Source organism: Dendropsophus ebraccatus, chromosome 8 (genome assembly GCF_027789765.1).
Source record: "Dendropsophus ebraccatus isolate aDenEbr1 chromosome 8, aDenEbr1.pat, whole genome shotgun sequence".
Taxonomy (NCBI): Eukaryota; Metazoa; Chordata; class Amphibia; order Anura; family Hylidae; genus Dendropsophus; species Dendropsophus ebraccatus.
In genome coordinates this window covers 90,282,691-90,302,065 of record NC_091461.1, presented here as the reverse complement: position 1 = coordinate 90,302,065, position 19,375 = coordinate 90,282,691, and the positions used below count along the sequence as shown (strand labels likewise).

Sequence of the window (19,375 nt, the reverse complement as noted above, 5' to 3'; positions counted from 1 at the left end):
TAAAAGAAATGCGTTTTTTTTTTTTTTTTTTTACAATTTCACCACACTTTGAATTTTTTTCTGGTTTTGCAGTGTACTTTATGAAAAAATTCAGCCTGTCATTGCAAAGTACAATTAGTGATGCAAAAAATAAGGGCTCATGTGGGTTTCTAGGTGAAAAAATGCAAGTTCTATGGTCTTTTAAACACAAGGAGGAAAAAACGAAAATGCAAAAATTGAAATTGGCCGGGTCCTCTAAGGGTTAAAACCCCTGCCATTCCAGCAGAAGTGCCACACACAGACACTGGAGTTGATATAAGTAGATCATGGGGAGATCTCTAAAGACTCCATATAGTCCCAGTGCACACACAGCAGTAGCGTAACAAGCTCTGCCATTTAGCCATAGGTTTAACCTCAGTTTGCACATGTTTAAGCAATACAAAACAATAATTTCTAATAAAATTGATAAAAACACAATAGTAGAATAAAATGATTGTTTAATAGATTTTTTCATGATTTATATTTGATTTTATAGTACATATAAAGCAATGCCTTTTTTTTAGTTTTTTGGGGGAGGGGAGTGCATAAAGTAATGAGTAGAGTAAAAAAATTATACAACAAATTCACAGATGATCAGACGTATTTCACCACAATTTTTGTCATTCCATTTTCCGGTGTCATACATCTCCACACAATCTTCCACTCCATGGTCATTATTTGGTTCTCCGGGTTGCCAGTTTGAGTAACTAATAATTCCTCCATCTGGATATCTGAAAGTTCCCTCTTGCTGTATGTCATTTATACCGAGAAATGGAGCTGCCTTATATTGTGTCGAGATTTTATTTACAGCACTGTTTTCCAATGCGTTCCTAGGTGACGCCAGTTGACCCCCTTTACTGGTACAAGCTGTCTTTGCATTGTCATAATTAGCCTTGTCACCTTTTGTAACAAAAATCTTGTTTCCAGCTGTTTCTGCACCATTTAAATATGTTTGAGCTGAAATAAGCAAAATACAGATTAGAATTTATTGAAAAATGATAGTAACAAGTAAAATAATCACTAATAATCGTATCTTCAAAGGGGAGGGAAGTACACGCTCTGATTTGAAGTGGTCTCTGTCCAGCAGCTTCTTTGCAAGTAAATTGGCCAACTGGTGGGAGATGATTGACAAAAGGGAAGTGAAGCCCACTGCCAATCATCTGCATCCAGTGGCCCCATAGACATGTAATGCAGCCACTGGACAGAAACGCTAATCTTGCTGCAATCAATCTTAATTCTGACATAAATATAAACTATTGTACAAACTTTTTACAGTTTATTTGCCTACTACAGCTATTTTTGGGGGTGATAGGAATCTAATATCTTCAAACCCTTTAAGGGCACAGGTAATAGGACAAAAATTGAATAAATATGGATGTGGTCTGGGTTTTGTATTTCAATCAATTCTGGACTATAAATACCTTTTTCCTGTAGTTTGACCATTGATTCTAGAGCATTCAGTCTTCCATTTAAAACGGAAACTTTAAGTTTTAAGCCTTCAAGTTCTAAAAAAAGAAAATAAAAGAATGGTACTTTGGAATAGCAATATGACAGACTGTAAAATATTTTACTTCATATGACAGATTTGGATAATGACAGTAATATTAGTAATAATAGTAATATTTTTAAAATAGAAGTATAAAATAATAATTGATATGTTGTTATAAATATAATAGATACTTTATAGAAGTAGTTTCAGTATTTTATTATAGTTCATCCCACAGTTGCATGAAAAGCTAATAGAGCCTAATCCCATAAAGATACTGTACTCTGTACCCACAATCTGACCCCCCAAACCGCTTGTACCTTTAGCTGCTTTAAGTCCAAGATCTGCCCTGAGGTCTGTTTGGCAGGTGATGTAGTAACAACTTTTAAACTTAAAACCCTGTGTCAAATTGGCGTGGCCCATGCCCTAGTATTGCGTCCCTCCTCCCTGCCCTCTCCATCATTAGGAATGCCCCTAGAACAATTTCTCCTATTTATTACCTGTCTGAACACTGCACATGTGCTCGATAGTTAAGGCACATGTGCCGTGTTCAGACAGGTGATGAATGAAAAAATCCTGCCTAGGGGCATTTCTAATGATAAGGAGGGCGGGGCGGAGGAGCGGTGCACACCTAGGGCACAGGCATTCTAGGCCTTTTATTTTTACTTATTACAGGGCTGAAAGTTTAAAGGTATGTTCACACGTGCCGGATCCGCAGCAGATTTCATGCTGCGAGTTAGCAGCGAAATCCGCTACGGATCCAGTAGTGTGAAGGTGAATGGGTCCCATACATGCAGCGAATCCGCTGCGTCTATGGGACCCGGCCCCTTTAAACCCGCCGCCGGCAGCCGCAACCCGCAGTCCCGGCCCCTTTAACCCTGCCGCCGGCCGCTGCCCGCAACCCGCAGTAGCGCCCCTTCTTGCTGAAATCCTCACTGAAGTATCAAAATGTAATCACGCTATTTTAGAATTGAGTACTCAAGTCTTATCTATTTAATCTGATATTATGGTAATGAGACATGATTTTTCAAATGTTCGTGAGAAGGTGGATACAATAGAGAAGCAGGTTGCTCCCCTTGAGGAGGGTTTGGGAAATTAAAAAAAAGAGATGGGGAAGCTTAAATCTGATAATGTTTAAGAAGAAATTGGTAGAGCACATTTGGTCGAGCAAATGTCCGTGTTGTGGGCCTGCCAGAAGGAGTAGAGGGGGGGACTCAGTATCCTTTTGCTGTAAATGGTTTAATGATTGCTTTGGTATTGGGACCTTGTCACCTCTATTTGGGATAGAGAGGGCCCATTGTGTGCCAACATTGTGTGCCGACCCCCGGCAGGGAGCCCACCGTGTACAATGTTGATGAAGAGATTGAGCTCTAATGATAGAGATATTCTGTTAAGAAAGGCAAGGGAGCTGGGAGAAGTGTTTATATAATGGCTTTAAAGGGGTACTCCAGCGAAGAGCTTTTTTCACTAATTGAGACACATTACAAAGTTATTTAACTTTGTAATATGCTTCAATCACCTATCTGCCCCCCTTCGTTAACTTTTCCTCCCTCAATCCCCCACCAGGAAGTGAAGTAAACTCATTCTTACCTTATGACTGTTGACCCCAGGCTGCTGGATACAGCCTGAGGACTGCCTGGAAAACTGGGATACAGCCATAACCATAGGCTGTATCCCAGTTTTCCAGGCAGTCCTCAGGCTGTATCTACCCTCTCCATGGAGCGGGCAGACAGCGGGAATCAGAAGCCGAGAGTTCAGGTTCATACGAACTTGAACCTCGGCCGGTTCGCTACTTGAAAGCTCAGCAAGAGCGGGGGCGGGGGGGGGGGGGGGGGAATTCCAGCTATTAGAGATCATAAAGGGCGAGTAGTAAATGGTAGAGAGGCAGTAGAGAATTAATTTGTTAATTTTTTTTCAGAGTTATATCAGTCTGAGAGCCTGGGGGATGGGGAGGCAATCAGGCGTTTTCAGGAAGTATTAGGTCTTCCTGCACTTTCAAAAGAACAAAGGCAGATGATAAATGGGGATTTGTCTTTACAGGAGCTGGAGTTTCGGACTTTTTCTGGGAATTCAGCTCTTGGTGCCGATGGACTTCCGTTCCAGTTCTGTAGGAATATGTCTGGGGCTGTGTTGCCCGCTCTCCTGGAGGTTCTAAAAGAATTATGTGTAAGAGGCTGCCTGCCCGCATCCATGAGGGAGGCGCATATTGTTTTAACCCTTTAAGGACCGTGCTAACTTTCGTTTTTGCGTTTTCGTTTTTTCCTCCATGTGCTTAAAAGGCCATAGCACTTGCATTTTACACCTACAGACCCACATGAGCCCTTATTTTTTGCGTCACTAATTGTACTTCGCAATGACAGGCTGAATTTTTCCATAAAATATGCTGCGAAACCAGAAAAAAATTATATGCGCAGTGAAATTGAGAAAAAAATTATTCGAAATTATTTTTCTTTGGGGGGGGGGGGGCTTCATTTTTACGCCGTGTGTCCTATGGAAAACTTAGTTGTTATATATGTTCCTCAAGTCATTACGATTAAAACGATATGTAACATGTATAACTTTTATTGTATCTGATGGCCTGTAATAAATTAAAACCATTGTTAACAAATATATGTTCCTTAAAATCGCTCTATTCCCAGGCTTATAGCGCTTTTATCCTTTGGTCTATGGGGCAGTGTCAGGTGTCATTTTTTGCGCCATGATGTGTTCTTTCTATCGGTACCTTGATTGCGCATATGCGACTTTTTGATCGCTTTATATTACATTTTTTCTGGATTTGATGCGACCAAAAATGCGCAATTTTGCACTTTGGGATTTTTTTGCGCTTACACCGTTTACCGTGCGAGATCAGGAATGTGATTAATTAATAGTTCGGGCAATTACGCACGCGGTGATAAAAAACATGTTTATTTATTTATTTATTTTTATTTGTAAAATGGGAAAAGGGGGGTGATTCAGACTTTTATTAGTGGAGGGGATTTTTTATTAATAAAAACACTTTTTTTAACTTTCCCTTACAGTAATATGAAGCCCCCTGGGGGACTTCTATATACACAGAACTGATCTCCCATTGAGATCAATCCTGTGTATATAATAGAGCAATGATCCATCAGATCGGTGCTCTATTATAATGGTCTGCTGCAGACCATCTGAATAGATTGCCGAGCCGGGATCAGCGTCATTCCGATGCTGAGCCCCGGCCGGCTCATTAGAACGGATCTCCCCTCCGCGATCACATCGCAGGGGGGAGATCCCCCACTGGACACCAGGGAGAGGGGGCACAGCTGCTATTCAAATGCAGCTGTCAGCTTTGACAGCGGCATTTGAATAGTTAATTAGCCGGCCGCGGCAATCGGCCGCGCCGGCTAATACACGCGGTCCCTGGCTGCACTTAGCAACCGGGGACCGTGCGCTGCAGAGAGGGCTCACGCCGGGAGCCCTCTCTGTTTACTCTTAACGGCCGCATGACGGGTATACCCGTCATGCGTCGTTAAGAGGTTAATTGGGAAAAAGGGGAAGGACCCCCTGGAGATGGGATCCTACAGGCCCATTTCGCTTTTAAATACAGAAGGTAAAATATTTGCAAAACTTCTGGCCTTGAGACTAAAGAGTATTATTGTGGATTTGGTGGGAGAAGAGCAGGGGGGGTTATGCCTAATAAAACTGTACTAGATAATATTATAAAAGTATTATGAAATCCATTCAATATGATGATGTGGGATCCCACTCTATCCTGTCATTTGACGCAAGAAAGGCGTTTGACAGGGTGGAGTGGGATTTCTTGTGGCAAGCTCTGTCCACAATGGGTTTGGGTGGTAAATTTTTAAGAAGTGTCCAAACTTTGTACCAAGCTCATAGCTAGGTTGATCATTAATGGGTCTCTATCTTCCTCTTTTGGGGTAACAAGGGGCACTTGTCAGGGTTGTCCCCATTGCTATTCACCCTGTATATGGAGCCCCTGGCGGAGTGGGCAAGACATCACCTGAGTTACAGAGGGTTTGGGATTGAAGGGGATGCAAATAAGATCTTACTCTGTGAATATTCAAGCTTAGGTTATGTTCACACAAATGTAGCAGAATTCCGCCTGCCTTAGTGTGACATTGTTTCTCTATGGGAGGGCTCGCGCGCCTCCACTGCTGCCGCTCTCTGCTCAAAGGCCCTGTTCACACTGAGCAAGAACGGCAGAATTCCTAGAATGAGTGAATGAGTGACATGTCATTTCTTTAAGTAGAGAGGGGAGGAAGCGGACACGCACGCCCTCTCATTCACTCAAAGCAGGACACTAAGCATGGCAGGATTCAGCTGTTCTTGCTCAGTGTGAACGGGGCATAGTGTAGGTTCACACTGAGGAATAGGTGAGGAATTAGGCGAGGAAATGAAGAGGAATCCGCTCTTATTCCAGCTTGAAATAACTCCTGTAAAATATGTACAGAGCAATGTCCCATTCTGTTCAATGAGATTTCTTCTCTGTTGGGGTATATGCACACTGAGCGATTCTCGAGGAATTGAAGCAGAAAGTTTTCAGGCAGAATTCAAGCAGAATTTAAGCCCCCCATTGACTTCTATAGGATTCCTCTAGCAGATCTACAGAAGAAAATTCTGCTCTAAATTCTGCAGTGTGAACAACAGAGCAGGAAACCCATTGAACACAATGGACTTAGCTCTGTACATTTTTTATGGGTATGTGCACACTGAGCAATTCTCGAGGAATTGTAGCTGAAAGATTTCTGCTTGAAATTCCTCGCCTATTCTGCTCTGGCAGAATTTGAGCGGAATCTGTGCGGAATGCAAGCGGAATTACCAGCAGAATTCAAACCCCATTGACTTCTATAGGATTCCTCTAGCGGAATCCGCTTAAAGAATTACATTCTTTGGGCGGAGTGCGGATTCTGTGGGGAATTCCGGACAGAAATTTACTCGGTGTGCATGGGCAGTCGGAAATCCCATTGTTCTCTATGGAAGGAGCAATGTTGCATTTACACGGGCGGAATTCCACGCGGAATTCGGGCAGAATTCCGCTAGAACTGCTCAGTGTGCACATACCTTTTTATAAGATTCCTCTAGCGGAATCTGCCCAAGGGTATGTGCACACTGAGCAATTCTCGAGGAATTGTAGCTGAAATTTTTCAGGCAGAATTCAAGCAGAATTTAAACCCCCCATTGACTTCTATAGGATTCCTCTAGCAGATCTACAGCAGAAAATTCTGCTCAGAAATTCTGCAGTGTGAACAACAGAGAAGAAAACCCATTAAACACAATGGGACTTTTTTCTGTACATATTTTACGGGAGGAATTTCAAGCTGAATTTCAAGCTGAATTCCTCGCCTTTTCCTCAGTGTGCACATACCCCAAAGAAGTAACATGTCACTTCTTTGGGTGGAAAGCGTATCCGTGACAGAAATTTACGGACGGAAATTCCGCAGTGTAAAAAGCACAGCACAAAGCCCTTTGAAAACAATGGAAAAGTGCATTGCTCAATTTAAACGGGCGGATTTTTGAGTGGAATTTCGCACGGAATCCGCTCAAAAATCCACCTCTTTTGCTCAGTGTGCATGAGGCCTTTTGCAGTAATATGCAACAAGGATCCTTTTTTGTAAGAAGTGATTTTAATAAATATTTATAAGTATCCAAGTCCTGGTATTTGCTACATTTAGGAAAAGCTATGTCTGTCATGAATACAGAAAAACAAAGTTTTTACCTGCAATTGCACTTTCTCCTTTTTCGCCTTTCTGACCTTGAGGCCCCTGTATTCCTTGAGGTCCAGGTGGCCCAGCAATGCCAGGTGATCCAGGTGGTCCTGAAATAAATATAATAGGCCTACATTAAATTGGAGATGTATCACTGTTTATATTTGTTAAAAGAAACAATCACACTACACATAATATGATAAACAGTATAAGTTCATGTTCACACAACGTAAGTTAAGTATTAATCACGGCCGTTGTTGCCGATTTGCAACAACGCCTGTGATTAATACTTAACTTACATTGTTCTGCAGCTAGAAGGAATGCTGGCCAGGATGTATACACATAGGGCCACATGTATCATCCGGCGAACGGATGACTTTCGGCGGAAAGTGCCGATTTGCGTATTTTTTTATACGCAAATGGCCGATCTGCGAATAAAATATTTGCAAATCGGCACTTTCCACTGAGTACGCCAGGGGGGCGGAAAGGGGGCGTGTAGTGGGCGGAACGGAGGGCGCGGACTCAGAGTCCGCGCGATTTACCATCCGTTCCGCCCAGATGTACGCCGAAAACCTACTCCAGTCCTCAGCTGGCGTAGGTTTTCGGCGGTGCGCACCGGCGCGCACGGGATTTATGTAGAGGCAGTCCGCCTCTACATAAATCCCCGTAGCGCCGGAGCTGCGGGGGCATTTATAAGACCGGCGTAAAAAACGCCGGACTTAATAAATGCCCCCCATAGTATACACTCCAGCTGGAATCGCTAGTGGCTGCACTAAAAACTGACATTGAATAGCGGCCACAGAAGACATGGCAGTGCACACAATGGAGCGTGTGGCTCTGGCCGCACTCTCTATGGTGTGGAGCGGTGAATTGGGATGCGGGCGCACACTGATGCACCTGCTTCCCAATTTATCAGAAATGAAGATCATCTGGCCGGTACTACAGTACCGGCCGGGATGATCTACTCAAACACCGGCCGTTCTGTGATCCGGCCGGGCTGCAGAACATCTGGTGTTATACATAGTGTGCACATGGCCTAACATTGTATATATACATACATGTATATACTGTATCACGACCCACCGGACAAAGGCAACAAAATGCACGTCAAGGTTGTGGCGTCCTGGAGACTATATACTACAGACACTTTAAAGGAATAAGTTTGCTGTATCCCTAAGAATAAGTGTGATTAGTAACACTAGAGGGCAGTTTTTTAGTGGACAGACTTTTGATGAACCGATTAATAATATTTTTTATGCACTAGCAAATTAGACTTTATAATCATGATATCTGCCCAATGAATTTTCAATGTACTGTATATAATCTGCCTATTTACATCATTTCTTGTCAGGGATTTCAGCATGTTACTGTACTTGATTTTTTGTCATTTCCTCTGGGATAGCCACTGTTCTTTTAATGTTTGGTTTCTTACTTATTGAACAATCATATTTTATATGTGTTATCAATAACGATATCTTTTGCTTCTTAAATTCAGCATTTTTTTTCCCTGAGAATATTAGTTGTTAGCTGTAGTAGTGTAACAACTTTATGCATATAATTATTGAATATCTATGATAGATTTTTGAGAAATAATTGCATGTGGACAAATAAGTGGACACGTTATAAATTTGTAGAAATGGTAATAATATAAATTCACCTCGGTCTCCTTTCTCCCCTTTAAGCCCATCCTTTCCATTTACTCCAGGGATACCATCCTTCCCTGGAGCGCCACAAGTAAATACAGAACAGGAACCCCCATCCGCACATATCTGTGAAGCAGATGAGACGCTGAACAGCAGAAAGGAAAGAACCAAAAAAAGCTGCATTCTCCAAGTACTGTGCATCTGTAGAGAAAGACAGTTCATTAGGCACTACGATTAGAGAGACTATCAATACAATTTTCAGAAACTAATAATTTACATAAATTCTTTAAATAACGGCTGTTTTAAACTAACGGCAATTATTTGTCATTAAATGGTGGCAATCCACTCAATTTCAACAGTGTATGAACGTACTGTAGCCTTTCTGTGTTTTTAATCCACTGGTTTTGGTTGCAAAATACTGACCAAAATAAGGAGCAAAAGTACTTTGTGGGAACATAGCCCTAGGTTGGTTTCAGAAATAGCATTTTTTAGAAAAACAACACAGTTTTTTTTTTTTTAGCCCACTCCTGAGTAAGACGAAACAAAATGCTATGGCATTTATTTAAAAAAAAAAAGAAAAAGACAATATGAAACCACCTTTAACCCCTTAACGACAAAGGACGTATATTTACACCCTATTGCCGGTAAGGGCGTTCAGAGCAGGGCCGCAGGTATTAGCGGGCATGGTCCGATCGCCGTGCCCGCTAATACAGTATTTAGATGCAGCTGTCAAACATGACAGCTGCATCCGATTACCGGATTCAGCTTATCCCTGGTATCTAGTGGCGGAGATCGCTCCCCCGGGACGTTATCCCCGGGGAGCGATCTCCTTGTCTGAAGCCGGCCGGGGACCGCTCCAAGATGGCGCCGTCCCCGGCTCGGCACTCGTTTACTTCCGGCTGCAGCAGCCGTACGTAAACGAGTGCCAATCTCATGGATCTCTGCAGCATATCTATGCTGCAGAGATCTCTATGAGAGATCAAAGCACTTATACTAGAAGTCCCCCAGGGGGGCTTTTAGTATAAGTGTAAAAGTAAAAAAAAAAAGTGTTGTTGTCAATAAAAAGCCCCCTCCCCTAATAAAAGTCAGAATCACCCCCCTTTTTCCAGGTTATAAATAATAAGTATAATAAGTAAATAAATAAATAAACAAACATGTTTGCTATCGCTGCGTGCGTAATCGCCCGAACTATTAATTAATCACATTCCTGATCTCATATGGTAAAAGGCGTCAGCGCAAAAAAATCCCAAAGTGCAAAATTGCGCATTTTTGGTTGCTTCAAATCCAGAAAAATTGTAATAAAAAGCGTTCAAAAAGTCGTATATGCGCAATCAAGGTACCGATAGAAAGTAAACAGCATGGCGCAAAAAATGACACCTCACACAGCCCGATAGACCAAAGGATAAAAGCGTTATAAGCATGGGAATGAAGCGGTTTTAAGTGACATATATTTGTTGACAATGGTTTGAATTTTTTACAGGCCATCAGATACAATATAAGTTATACATGTTACATATCGTTGTAATCGTAACGACTTGAGGAACATGTATAACAAGTCAGTTTTACCCCAGGGCGAATGGCGTAAAAACACATTTCCCCCAAATAAACAAAATGTTTTGGTTTTTTTTCAATTTCATAACACATTTATTTTTTTTCTGGTTTCGCAGTGTACTTTATGCAAAAATTCAGCCTGTCATTGCAAAGTACAATTAGTGATGCAAAAAATAAGGGCTCATGTGGGTTTCTAGGTGGAAAAATGCAAGTGCTATGGCCTTTTAAGCACAAGGAGGAAAAAACGAAAACGCAAAAATCGAAATTGGCTCTGTCTTTAAGGGGTTAAATACTTTCCATGGTAAAGACAAAACATACTGACTATTTACAGATCAATGGACAAAGTAATAAAATAACACATATATTTTTAAATAGATGTATTGTGTGCATGTGCTTCTTCATGTACTCTCATGTCTTATGGGTTGTGAGATTAGGGCTTATCTGAATGTGAAACTGCCATTATTACTCCTGGCCTATTCGTTTTAGCAAATCCAGTACATGCAATGCCCACGAAACAACAATTCTGGAACCTCTTTTCTTATAACTCTGGGTTGCAGGTAACTCTGCAGTTCCTAGAAATGCGAGACTCAATAACCAACTTGGTGTTACTGATTGGGGGGCCTGTCTCTATACAATCTGACACTGTCAGCCCTGATTGGATAGTTTCAGACTCTGTAGAGACACCCACAAGTGATAACCCAGCTGATTTTTCTGTCATACATTTCTAGTAAGATTAACAGAAGGACGGAACATCACAAGAAAAGATGTTTCAGAATTGTTGTATAATTGGTATTGCATGTGTTTACCAAATCAGACACACCAGGAATGGTGAGGTTATCTTTAGGGGTTGGCAACTTTAGAAATAAGTAAAACAGGTTTCATGTTTGATATTTTAATTTTGATGAGCTTCATTATTGCCCAACCCTGCATAAACATCAGTTTATGTATGTTTGGGCAGATAAAGTCTAATCCTTCTCTATGTCATACATTTGTGTCCATGTTCTGCTTCATCTATGTATTTATTCCAGGAAGTTTATCCAAGGTTAAAGGGATTATCCAGTCATGTAAAATGTATGTTGAATCATCCCCCCTCCTGGAGACAATTTATTCCGTACATGTCATTACCTTTTCTATCTCCTTCTCTCAGTTTTGAGCTGGCTGCTTTTTGCTGAAGACACAAAATTCTGTCTCTGTTCTCAACCCCCTTCCTATCCCCTCCCTTATGAGACAACTCATGTAAACAGCTCCCTAGCCGTCTGTTTCTGCACTCTGTTAAGCAGGAAGGGTTAATCACAGTAAGGTCACAAGTAACTTGACCTCAGATTACCCTCCTGGCTTCCCAAAGTGTATAAACAGCCGGCCAGGGATGTTCCTTACATGAGTTGTCTGGAAGGGAAGGGGGAGGAGGGGGTTGAGAGCAGAGATGGACTAAACAGCTCAGAAAGATTTTTTTTGTTTTCAGCAGAAAGCAGCAGCTCAGAAGTGCAGGAAGGAGACTGATAAGGCAATGACATGTATGGAATGAATAGTCTCCAGGAGGGGGGTGGGGAGATGATTCAACATTTATTTTACCTAACCGGATAACTCCTTTAATATCAAAAGAATGTTCAGTAATATTCAGATTGGCCCAGATCAGGGTGACCACTCTGTCCTGTCTTTGGATGCAGTGAAAGCCATTAATAGGGTGAAGTGGGACTTTCTTTGGGATGTTCTGCAGGAATTTAAATTAAAAGGTTTATCAATATGGTACAGCTTCTATATTGTGGGGTGACTGTGTGATTGATTGTAAATGAGGAATTATCCAGTCAGTTTTCACTTTCAAGGGGAACCAAACAGGGGTGTCCTCTCTCTCCCTGTTTTTTCACTGGCAATAAAGGTAAGAGGGGACACACGTATAGTGGGATTTGGAGCATGGGGGAAAGTGAGCAAGATATCCCTATATGTGGACGATATGCTGCTTTTTATAGAGGAATCAGGTACCATGTTGTGATACAAGTATCAAGTATGTGATACAGGTACTAGTGCAACATCTTTAATCTTTAATCCTCAAACCCATCTCACAGTATCTAGTCATTGCAGTGGAGCCGCAACAGCATGTGGTCATGCTGCCTCCTCCCTCTTTCCAGCCTCTCATGCTTGATTGGGACCACTAGAGAGTGCTGGAAGCTTAATGCAAAAGCCTGCGTTTAGGCTACCAATCAAGTGTAAGTGGGTGGGTGGGCAAAGGCAGATGTTGTCCCATCTGCTGAGAATTCAAATTGTTACAACTCACTTCCTGGTTTAATGTGGGGCAAAGGAATTAGTAGGAGACCGAGTGTCTCTTACACATGTCTCAAGCCAAAGCCCTGGAGACAGACAGCCCACTCAGGTGTATCACAGTCGGTGGGTCGGGAACCTGCAAGGCACAGCGACAGAGAGCTGTGCTCGGCAGCTATAAGGTTCTGGGGCTGGTTCACACTTCATCCGGGAGGTGATTGGTTTCCTTAAGAGTCTGGGGAAGCCTTTAGGTATTTAGGAATTAAGATTTCTAATAATATGGGGGGATATCATGCAAATAATACAACATTAATTTTATGAGATCTGGAAAAATATTGTAATATGGAGTAAATTATATATAGCAGAAAAACATAAACTTGTAATCATCAAGTCCGTGATTATAACAAAGCTCCTGTATTTTACTTCCTATATCTGGTTTGAAGAAAAGTTTAGGAAGACCTTCGCTAGACTCAATGATCTCTTGGGGAAGGAAAAAAGTGAAAATCAAACAAGAAGTTTTATATAAATCCAAATCGGAGGGTGGTTTACCATTTGCCGATATGAGGATTTATTTTACAGCCTCACAGTTGCATTTCTTGTCAACTGTGAGGCCCCCCCCCCCCCACACCAATATTCTACCCCGCCCCCACCCTGCTGAACGAGCTGGGGGGAAAAAAAAAAAAAAAAGAAAAAAGAAAAACACAAACAAAATAAATAAATAGATTCATTAAGGAAAGGATACACCTCCTCCATTTCCCATTAACTCTTCCATTTTTTCCAGATCTTATTATGTCGCGCAAGCCCTTTTTTAGTTACCTTAGCTGCAATACTTTCATACATTTTCACTTTATTCACTGTCCCCCTCCATTCCTCCAAGGATGGGGTGTTCACATCCAACCACCTTCTTACTATTACCACAATCGCACAATTCAAAATTTTATATAACAGGGAATTAGCTTCTCCATCTTCTATTAACCCACCCAAAATCCACTCCGGAATGATCTCTAAGGTCCATCCCCATCTCTTGCCTCATATATTCAAGTATTTCTCCCCAAAAACCACGTATTTCCACACATTCCCATATGAGGTGAACCTGATCTACTCCTATTTCTTGGCATTTCCGACACGCAATGTTCTCTCCTTTATTCCAACGCATCATCTTCTTTGTCGTATAGTATAACCAATAAAATACCTTCAAATGGATTAACCTGTGTGAGGGACTACTAGAGACACGACCGAGGTTCCCCACTACTACCTCCCATGTCGTGTCATCTATACTCCCCAGAGATCTTTCCCATTGCTTTCTAATCCTTGCTAACTGTGGTGTGTCCATTTGCCCTAGCAATATCTTATACACCCTAGACAAGATCTTACTTCCCTCACCGATTTCGTACATACTATCTATCACTATATGTGAATTTATGTTTAATTGAACTGTGTCCTTGAAACCTCTAGTTGCCCAAGTAATTTGTGCATATTAAAGGAAATGACACTCACTTACCTCATATCTCTTTCCAATCTCTTCCAGTGATATTAACTTACCCTCTTCAAACAGTTGTGATATATATTTTATACCAAATTTCCCCCCAAAATTGGCTATTTCCCCTGTCATCAATCCCTTAAACATTTTATTCTCGCATAAAGGTGTAAAGTGTAAACTATATTCTATCCTACATATTTTCTTAATTCTTTTCCATATATTAGCATATAATTTGACAAACGATAAATTCCCCAAATTGTCGTGTCTGCAATACCCTGCTTCCAATAATTCAAGAAAATCAACGTGTCTCGTTTTATTATTTTCCAACAAATACTTAATTATTGGGGACGTCCTCCACCTTGCCAGAGCCTGGGCTCCACTCGCCAAGAAATAAAGCCAAAACTCTGGCAATGCCAGGCCCCCTCTATCTTCTAATTGTGTCAACACCTCATATCTTATGCATACTTTTTTCCGACCCCACACCAACCTATTTAACATTGCTGTAATTTTCTGAACCACCCATCTGGTTTCCATATTGGAGATGCGTTTAGAAAGTACAGAATCTGCGGAAGGATCACCATCTTGATTATCGCAATTCTTTCTACCATTGCTAAGGGGAGTTTTAACCAGTTGTCGATTTGTTTGTTTAGATTTGTGTAGATTTCTTTAATTTTGATGTTAATAAAGCAAAGGGGAGCTACAGTATGTAAGTATTTTGAAGGTCTTGGAATCTGGACAATTTAGAAATGGTATAATAAGTATTATCCTCCCAGCCAGGTTGGGTGTGGCTGAAGCAGAGGATAGAGAATGTTCTTCTTTATGATTTTTTTTTCTTTGTGGTTTAACTATAATGTCTCAGAAATAAATGGAATACACTTAGACAAATGTATAAGAAAATATTAGACAAAATAGGAGATACAGGGAGGTTTAAAGTATATTTGAATATATACAACTTTAACACACCTAGAATATGGAGTTAAAACTACTTCAGCAGAGGAACCAATGAAATTATTGATTATAATTTTAATTGTCTGTTATCTACAAAAAAAGAAGGGAGGGGTGATGAAAACAGGCACGGGTGCCTTTCTGGTACAGCTGTTTTTAGGTTAACAGCTTCTTCCATCCAGAAATAGATTATATTACACTAAATTATTTAAATAAAATAGGAAAAAGCTATTGCAAATTGTCCCCATTGTGCGGAGGAAAAGACAGGTCAACTTCAACCTTTGTGGTCATGCCATAAGCCTTAAAGGGGTACTCCAGCGGGGGGAACTTTTTAGCTGGGACCGGAGAGGAGGTGGCTGAGGGAAAAGACGTCCACTCACCTCTCTGGTTCCAGCAGCGGGTCTCGCATCGCAGCGCTCCGGTGCCCAGACGCTTCCTGGTATCTGACGCGGGCCCGAGACGTGACGTCTCAGGTCCACTCAGCTAGTCAGTGAAGGAGGCGGGATCCATTTCAAGTCTGCTCAAATCCCGCCTCCGTCATTGACTGGCTGAGCGGACCTGAGACGCATCGTCTCGGGCTTGCGTCAGACACCAGGAAGTGGACGGGCACCAGAGCGCTGCGATGCGGGACCCGCTGCTGGAACTGGAGAGGTGAGTGGACGACTTTACCCTCAGCCACCTCCTCCCCAGTCCCATCAAAAAAGTGCCCCCTGCTGGAGAACCCCTTTAACAATATTGGCTCATAGTAGATGATATAGTTTCTAGTAGGTTGGGTATGGAAATCCCATTTCCCCTATAGCCTCACTTTTAGTTATATATGAAAAAGAGAAAACAATTGTTTAGATTGTTCTTTGTGGCATGTTTACATAATTTTGTCAAGTGTGGAAATCATTGAGAGTAGATCGACATAAGGGTATGTGCACTCTACGGAATCAGCACAAATCACCCGCCGTAGATTCTGCTGCTCGCCTGCGCGCATCTCCGTCCATGCCATAGATTCCATTCTATGGTCAGGCAGATTCCGCCGTCTGCTTCAAGAATGAACCTGTTCATTCTTTGGGCAGACGCCAGAATCTGCCTGACCATAGAATGGAGTCTATGACATGGATAGAGATGCACATGGGTTAGACCGGCAAAATCCGCGGTGGGTTATCTACACGGTGGGAATTCCGTAGTGTACACATACCCTTATTGGAAACTTATCAATGTGCACTTTTTTTTACACAGATAATTTTACATTCCCCCGAGTTTACGCTCACCTCTTGACAAATATAGTGTAGCAGAGGCTGCTGCATAGCAGGTGTTAAATTTTGCGCCAGCTCAGAACTGGCATAAATATTTTTCAGCCATTCACACACCTTCCTGCGCACAATACTGGGCATGCTCCCCGCCCCTTCTTCAACGATATGGCAAACAAGGTGCAAACTTCTAAAAGGCATGGTTTTTGCATATGGAAGAGGGGGGTGGTGGTGCTTTCCCTAATATAGAGCAGCCCAACCCAGCCATAAGGTGCTCATTGCACACATTGTACTTTGCAGTTTTGTTCAGATTTTGTGTTACATGTGAAATCATAACCAGGTGTGGGTCATATTAAAGTAGATAATAAGAACAGATGCCACCTGGTTTTGACTTGAAAACTGCATCACAAAACCTGAGCAAAACTGCATTGTGTAAGATCTCATTATTTGGCTAGGATGGCAACTCTACTGATCTTGGTGATTGCAGTGTTAGGCTATGTTTACACAATGTAAAAATAAGGGCAGATAACAGCCGTTGTTGCAAAACAATGTTCGTTATTAATGATCGTGACAGCTGTTTTTCATGTTATCATATACTGTTGCAAGTATATAGAAGACAATGAAGAAGCCTCGCTCACCTCTCCACATTCCCCCAGTGTCCTTCTACTGGTCTCCGGGTCCCAGCTTAACCATCTGTCACCACTTCTGAGACTGACTCATCTTGGCACTGATAGCCCGCTCAGCCAATCACTGGCAGCAGTGCTGTCCCGTTTCAGCCAGTGATTGGCTAAGCGAGTTGTCACTGCTGAGACAAGTCTGTCTCGGAAGTAGAGGTGGGATCATTCAGCAGGGGTCCTGGAGAACCATAGGAGGACACCGAGAAATGGTGAGAGGCTTTTACTCATTGGATAACTCATTCAAAACATTAAAACAGATAATACACACACACACACACACACACATATATATATATATATATATATATATATATATATATATATATATATATATATATTCCTAAGTGATACTTACCAGTTTAGTTAAATGGAGTAGAAAGTTGTCAGAGATCAGAGTAGTAGAACTATCCATCACGGCTCTATATATACTGTTCAAAAGTATTTTCTTATCTACTTGTTAGATTAACCATTAACAGGAATACTAGATATACAGGATTGTAGTTTTTTTTTTCCTCTTTCACAATACTTTAAGAATTGTCTGGTTTAACCCCCTCACACCAGCCTTACAGGGCTGTCATAAAGGGGCTCATCAGGAGCTGAAAAGACAAAAAGAAGGGGGGGGGGGGAGAGTTGGGGGAGCTGCCATGTGTAGCACATCCTAGGAGCTAATCCCCATGGTGCAGTCATTTAACCCTTTGTGTGCTGTGATTTAACACAATTGCCGCAGTGAACGGGCAGAATGACAGGTGCCGCACCTTTCAATTCTCCGATCGACACCTCCGATTAGCCACATTACAAGCCGTAGGTCTATACTTATCCATCATCACTGCTGATCTTTTTAAAGTATTTAAAAAGATTAAAAATATACCTCCAATAATAAAAGTTCAAATCACCCCCACTGCTTTCCCCACTTTTACAATAAAAAAAAAATCTAAACTAAAATAAAAATGCACATATTTGGTATCCTACGTGTTTACCCTAAGACAGCTGTTTCATACCATTTGGCACTTCTGCTGGCCAGGAAGTGCCTAGAAGTCTGCAATACAGGAAATATTGCAAAACAGAAAAAATAATATAACCCCTAAAAATGTAAAACATATTTATTTTACATTTTTTAATATAATAAATAATAAATTACATACATTGGGTATTGTTGTAATTGTATTGACCTGAAGAACATAGATAACAAACATGTCAGTTTTACCAAATGTAAATGACGTAAAAACGATTGGGGTTTTATTTTCAATTGAACCCCACAAATATTTTTTTTCTGCTTTCACCGAGTATAACAAATGAGTTCAATTGGCCCCACAAAAAAGCCCCCATATAATTCCATACATGGGAAAATAAAAAAGTTATGGCTTTTCAAAGGTAAGGGGAAGGGAGATTTATTGGTGCCATTATTTAGCAAAGTTGTTCACACACAGATTTTTTTTTGGCCATCCCTTTTACAATCTTTTCAACAAATTCCCATGGACCTTTAAAAATAGCCATTCCCATAAGGTTGTTGAAAGCTGCCATCATTCAACCTTAAACTTAAAGGGGTTATCCAGTGCTACAAAAACATGGCCACTTTCTTTCAGAAACAATACGACTCTTGTCTTCAGTTCAGGTGAGGTTTGCAATTAAGCTCCATTCACTTCAATGGAACTGAGTAGCAAAACCCTGCTCAAGCTGACGACAAGAGTGGGGCTGTCTGTGGAAGAAATTGGCCATGTTTTTGTAGTGCTGGATAACCCCTTTAAATATTGTACCAAAGACTGTCATTGCAATGTTGTCTACTAGAGATGAGCGAGTAGTGAAATATTCGACTTTCGAGAATTCGAATCGAATAGGCACCGAGATTCGACTATTCGAACGAATATTCAATCCCATTATAGTCTATGGGAAAAAAATTCTCGGCACTTGAAATCCAAATTCAACCACTTGGAGGTCACCAAGTCCCCTATGAAACCTCCCTAAATGATGCCAACACCTCCGGAATGACACTGGGACATTAGGGGGAGCATGCCTGGGTACACCCAACACCCCAAAATCGCAGTATAATGCCACTCTCCGCGGTTGCGAAGGAAAAATGTTTGCGAACACTTTACGAACATTTATGGCAATGTTCACACATTTCGTTCGTATTTCTTGCGCAGTGGAGTGTCATGTTATTTGCGCGTATCACACGTAATGCTGTACGAACGTTACTGGAACACTATGCATGATGTCCCTTTACTGGGCTACTGGAACAATATGTATCACATGCCTTTTACTGGGCTACTGAAACAGTATATTTCAAGTGCCCTTAGTGGGCTACTGGAACAATATGTATCACGTGCTCTTAGTGATGTTAAACAGGGACACTATAAGTCACTTGTACACACATGGTACTGGAATGAATATACCTGC

At 41.5% G+C, this 19,375-nt stretch overlaps 1 protein-coding gene across 1 annotated transcript; it reads right to left on the bottom strand.

Annotated features, from left to right (window-relative positions):
- Positions 1-459: 459 nt before the first annotated feature.
- Positions 460-17,393, bottom strand: LOC138800061 (pulmonary surfactant-associated protein D-like). The gene is made up of 5 exons (XM_069981868.1): positions 17,337-17,393; positions 8,849-9,035; positions 7,203-7,301; positions 1,440-1,523; positions 460-975 (listed from the first exon to the last, which is right to left on the bottom strand). Exons 1-5 carry the CDS (start codon positions 17,391-17,393, stop codon positions 590-592), a joined length of 813 nt encoding a protein of 270 aa, XP_069837969.1. The 3' UTR covers positions 460-589.
- Between the last annotated feature and the right edge of the window lie 1,982 nt (positions 17,394-19,375).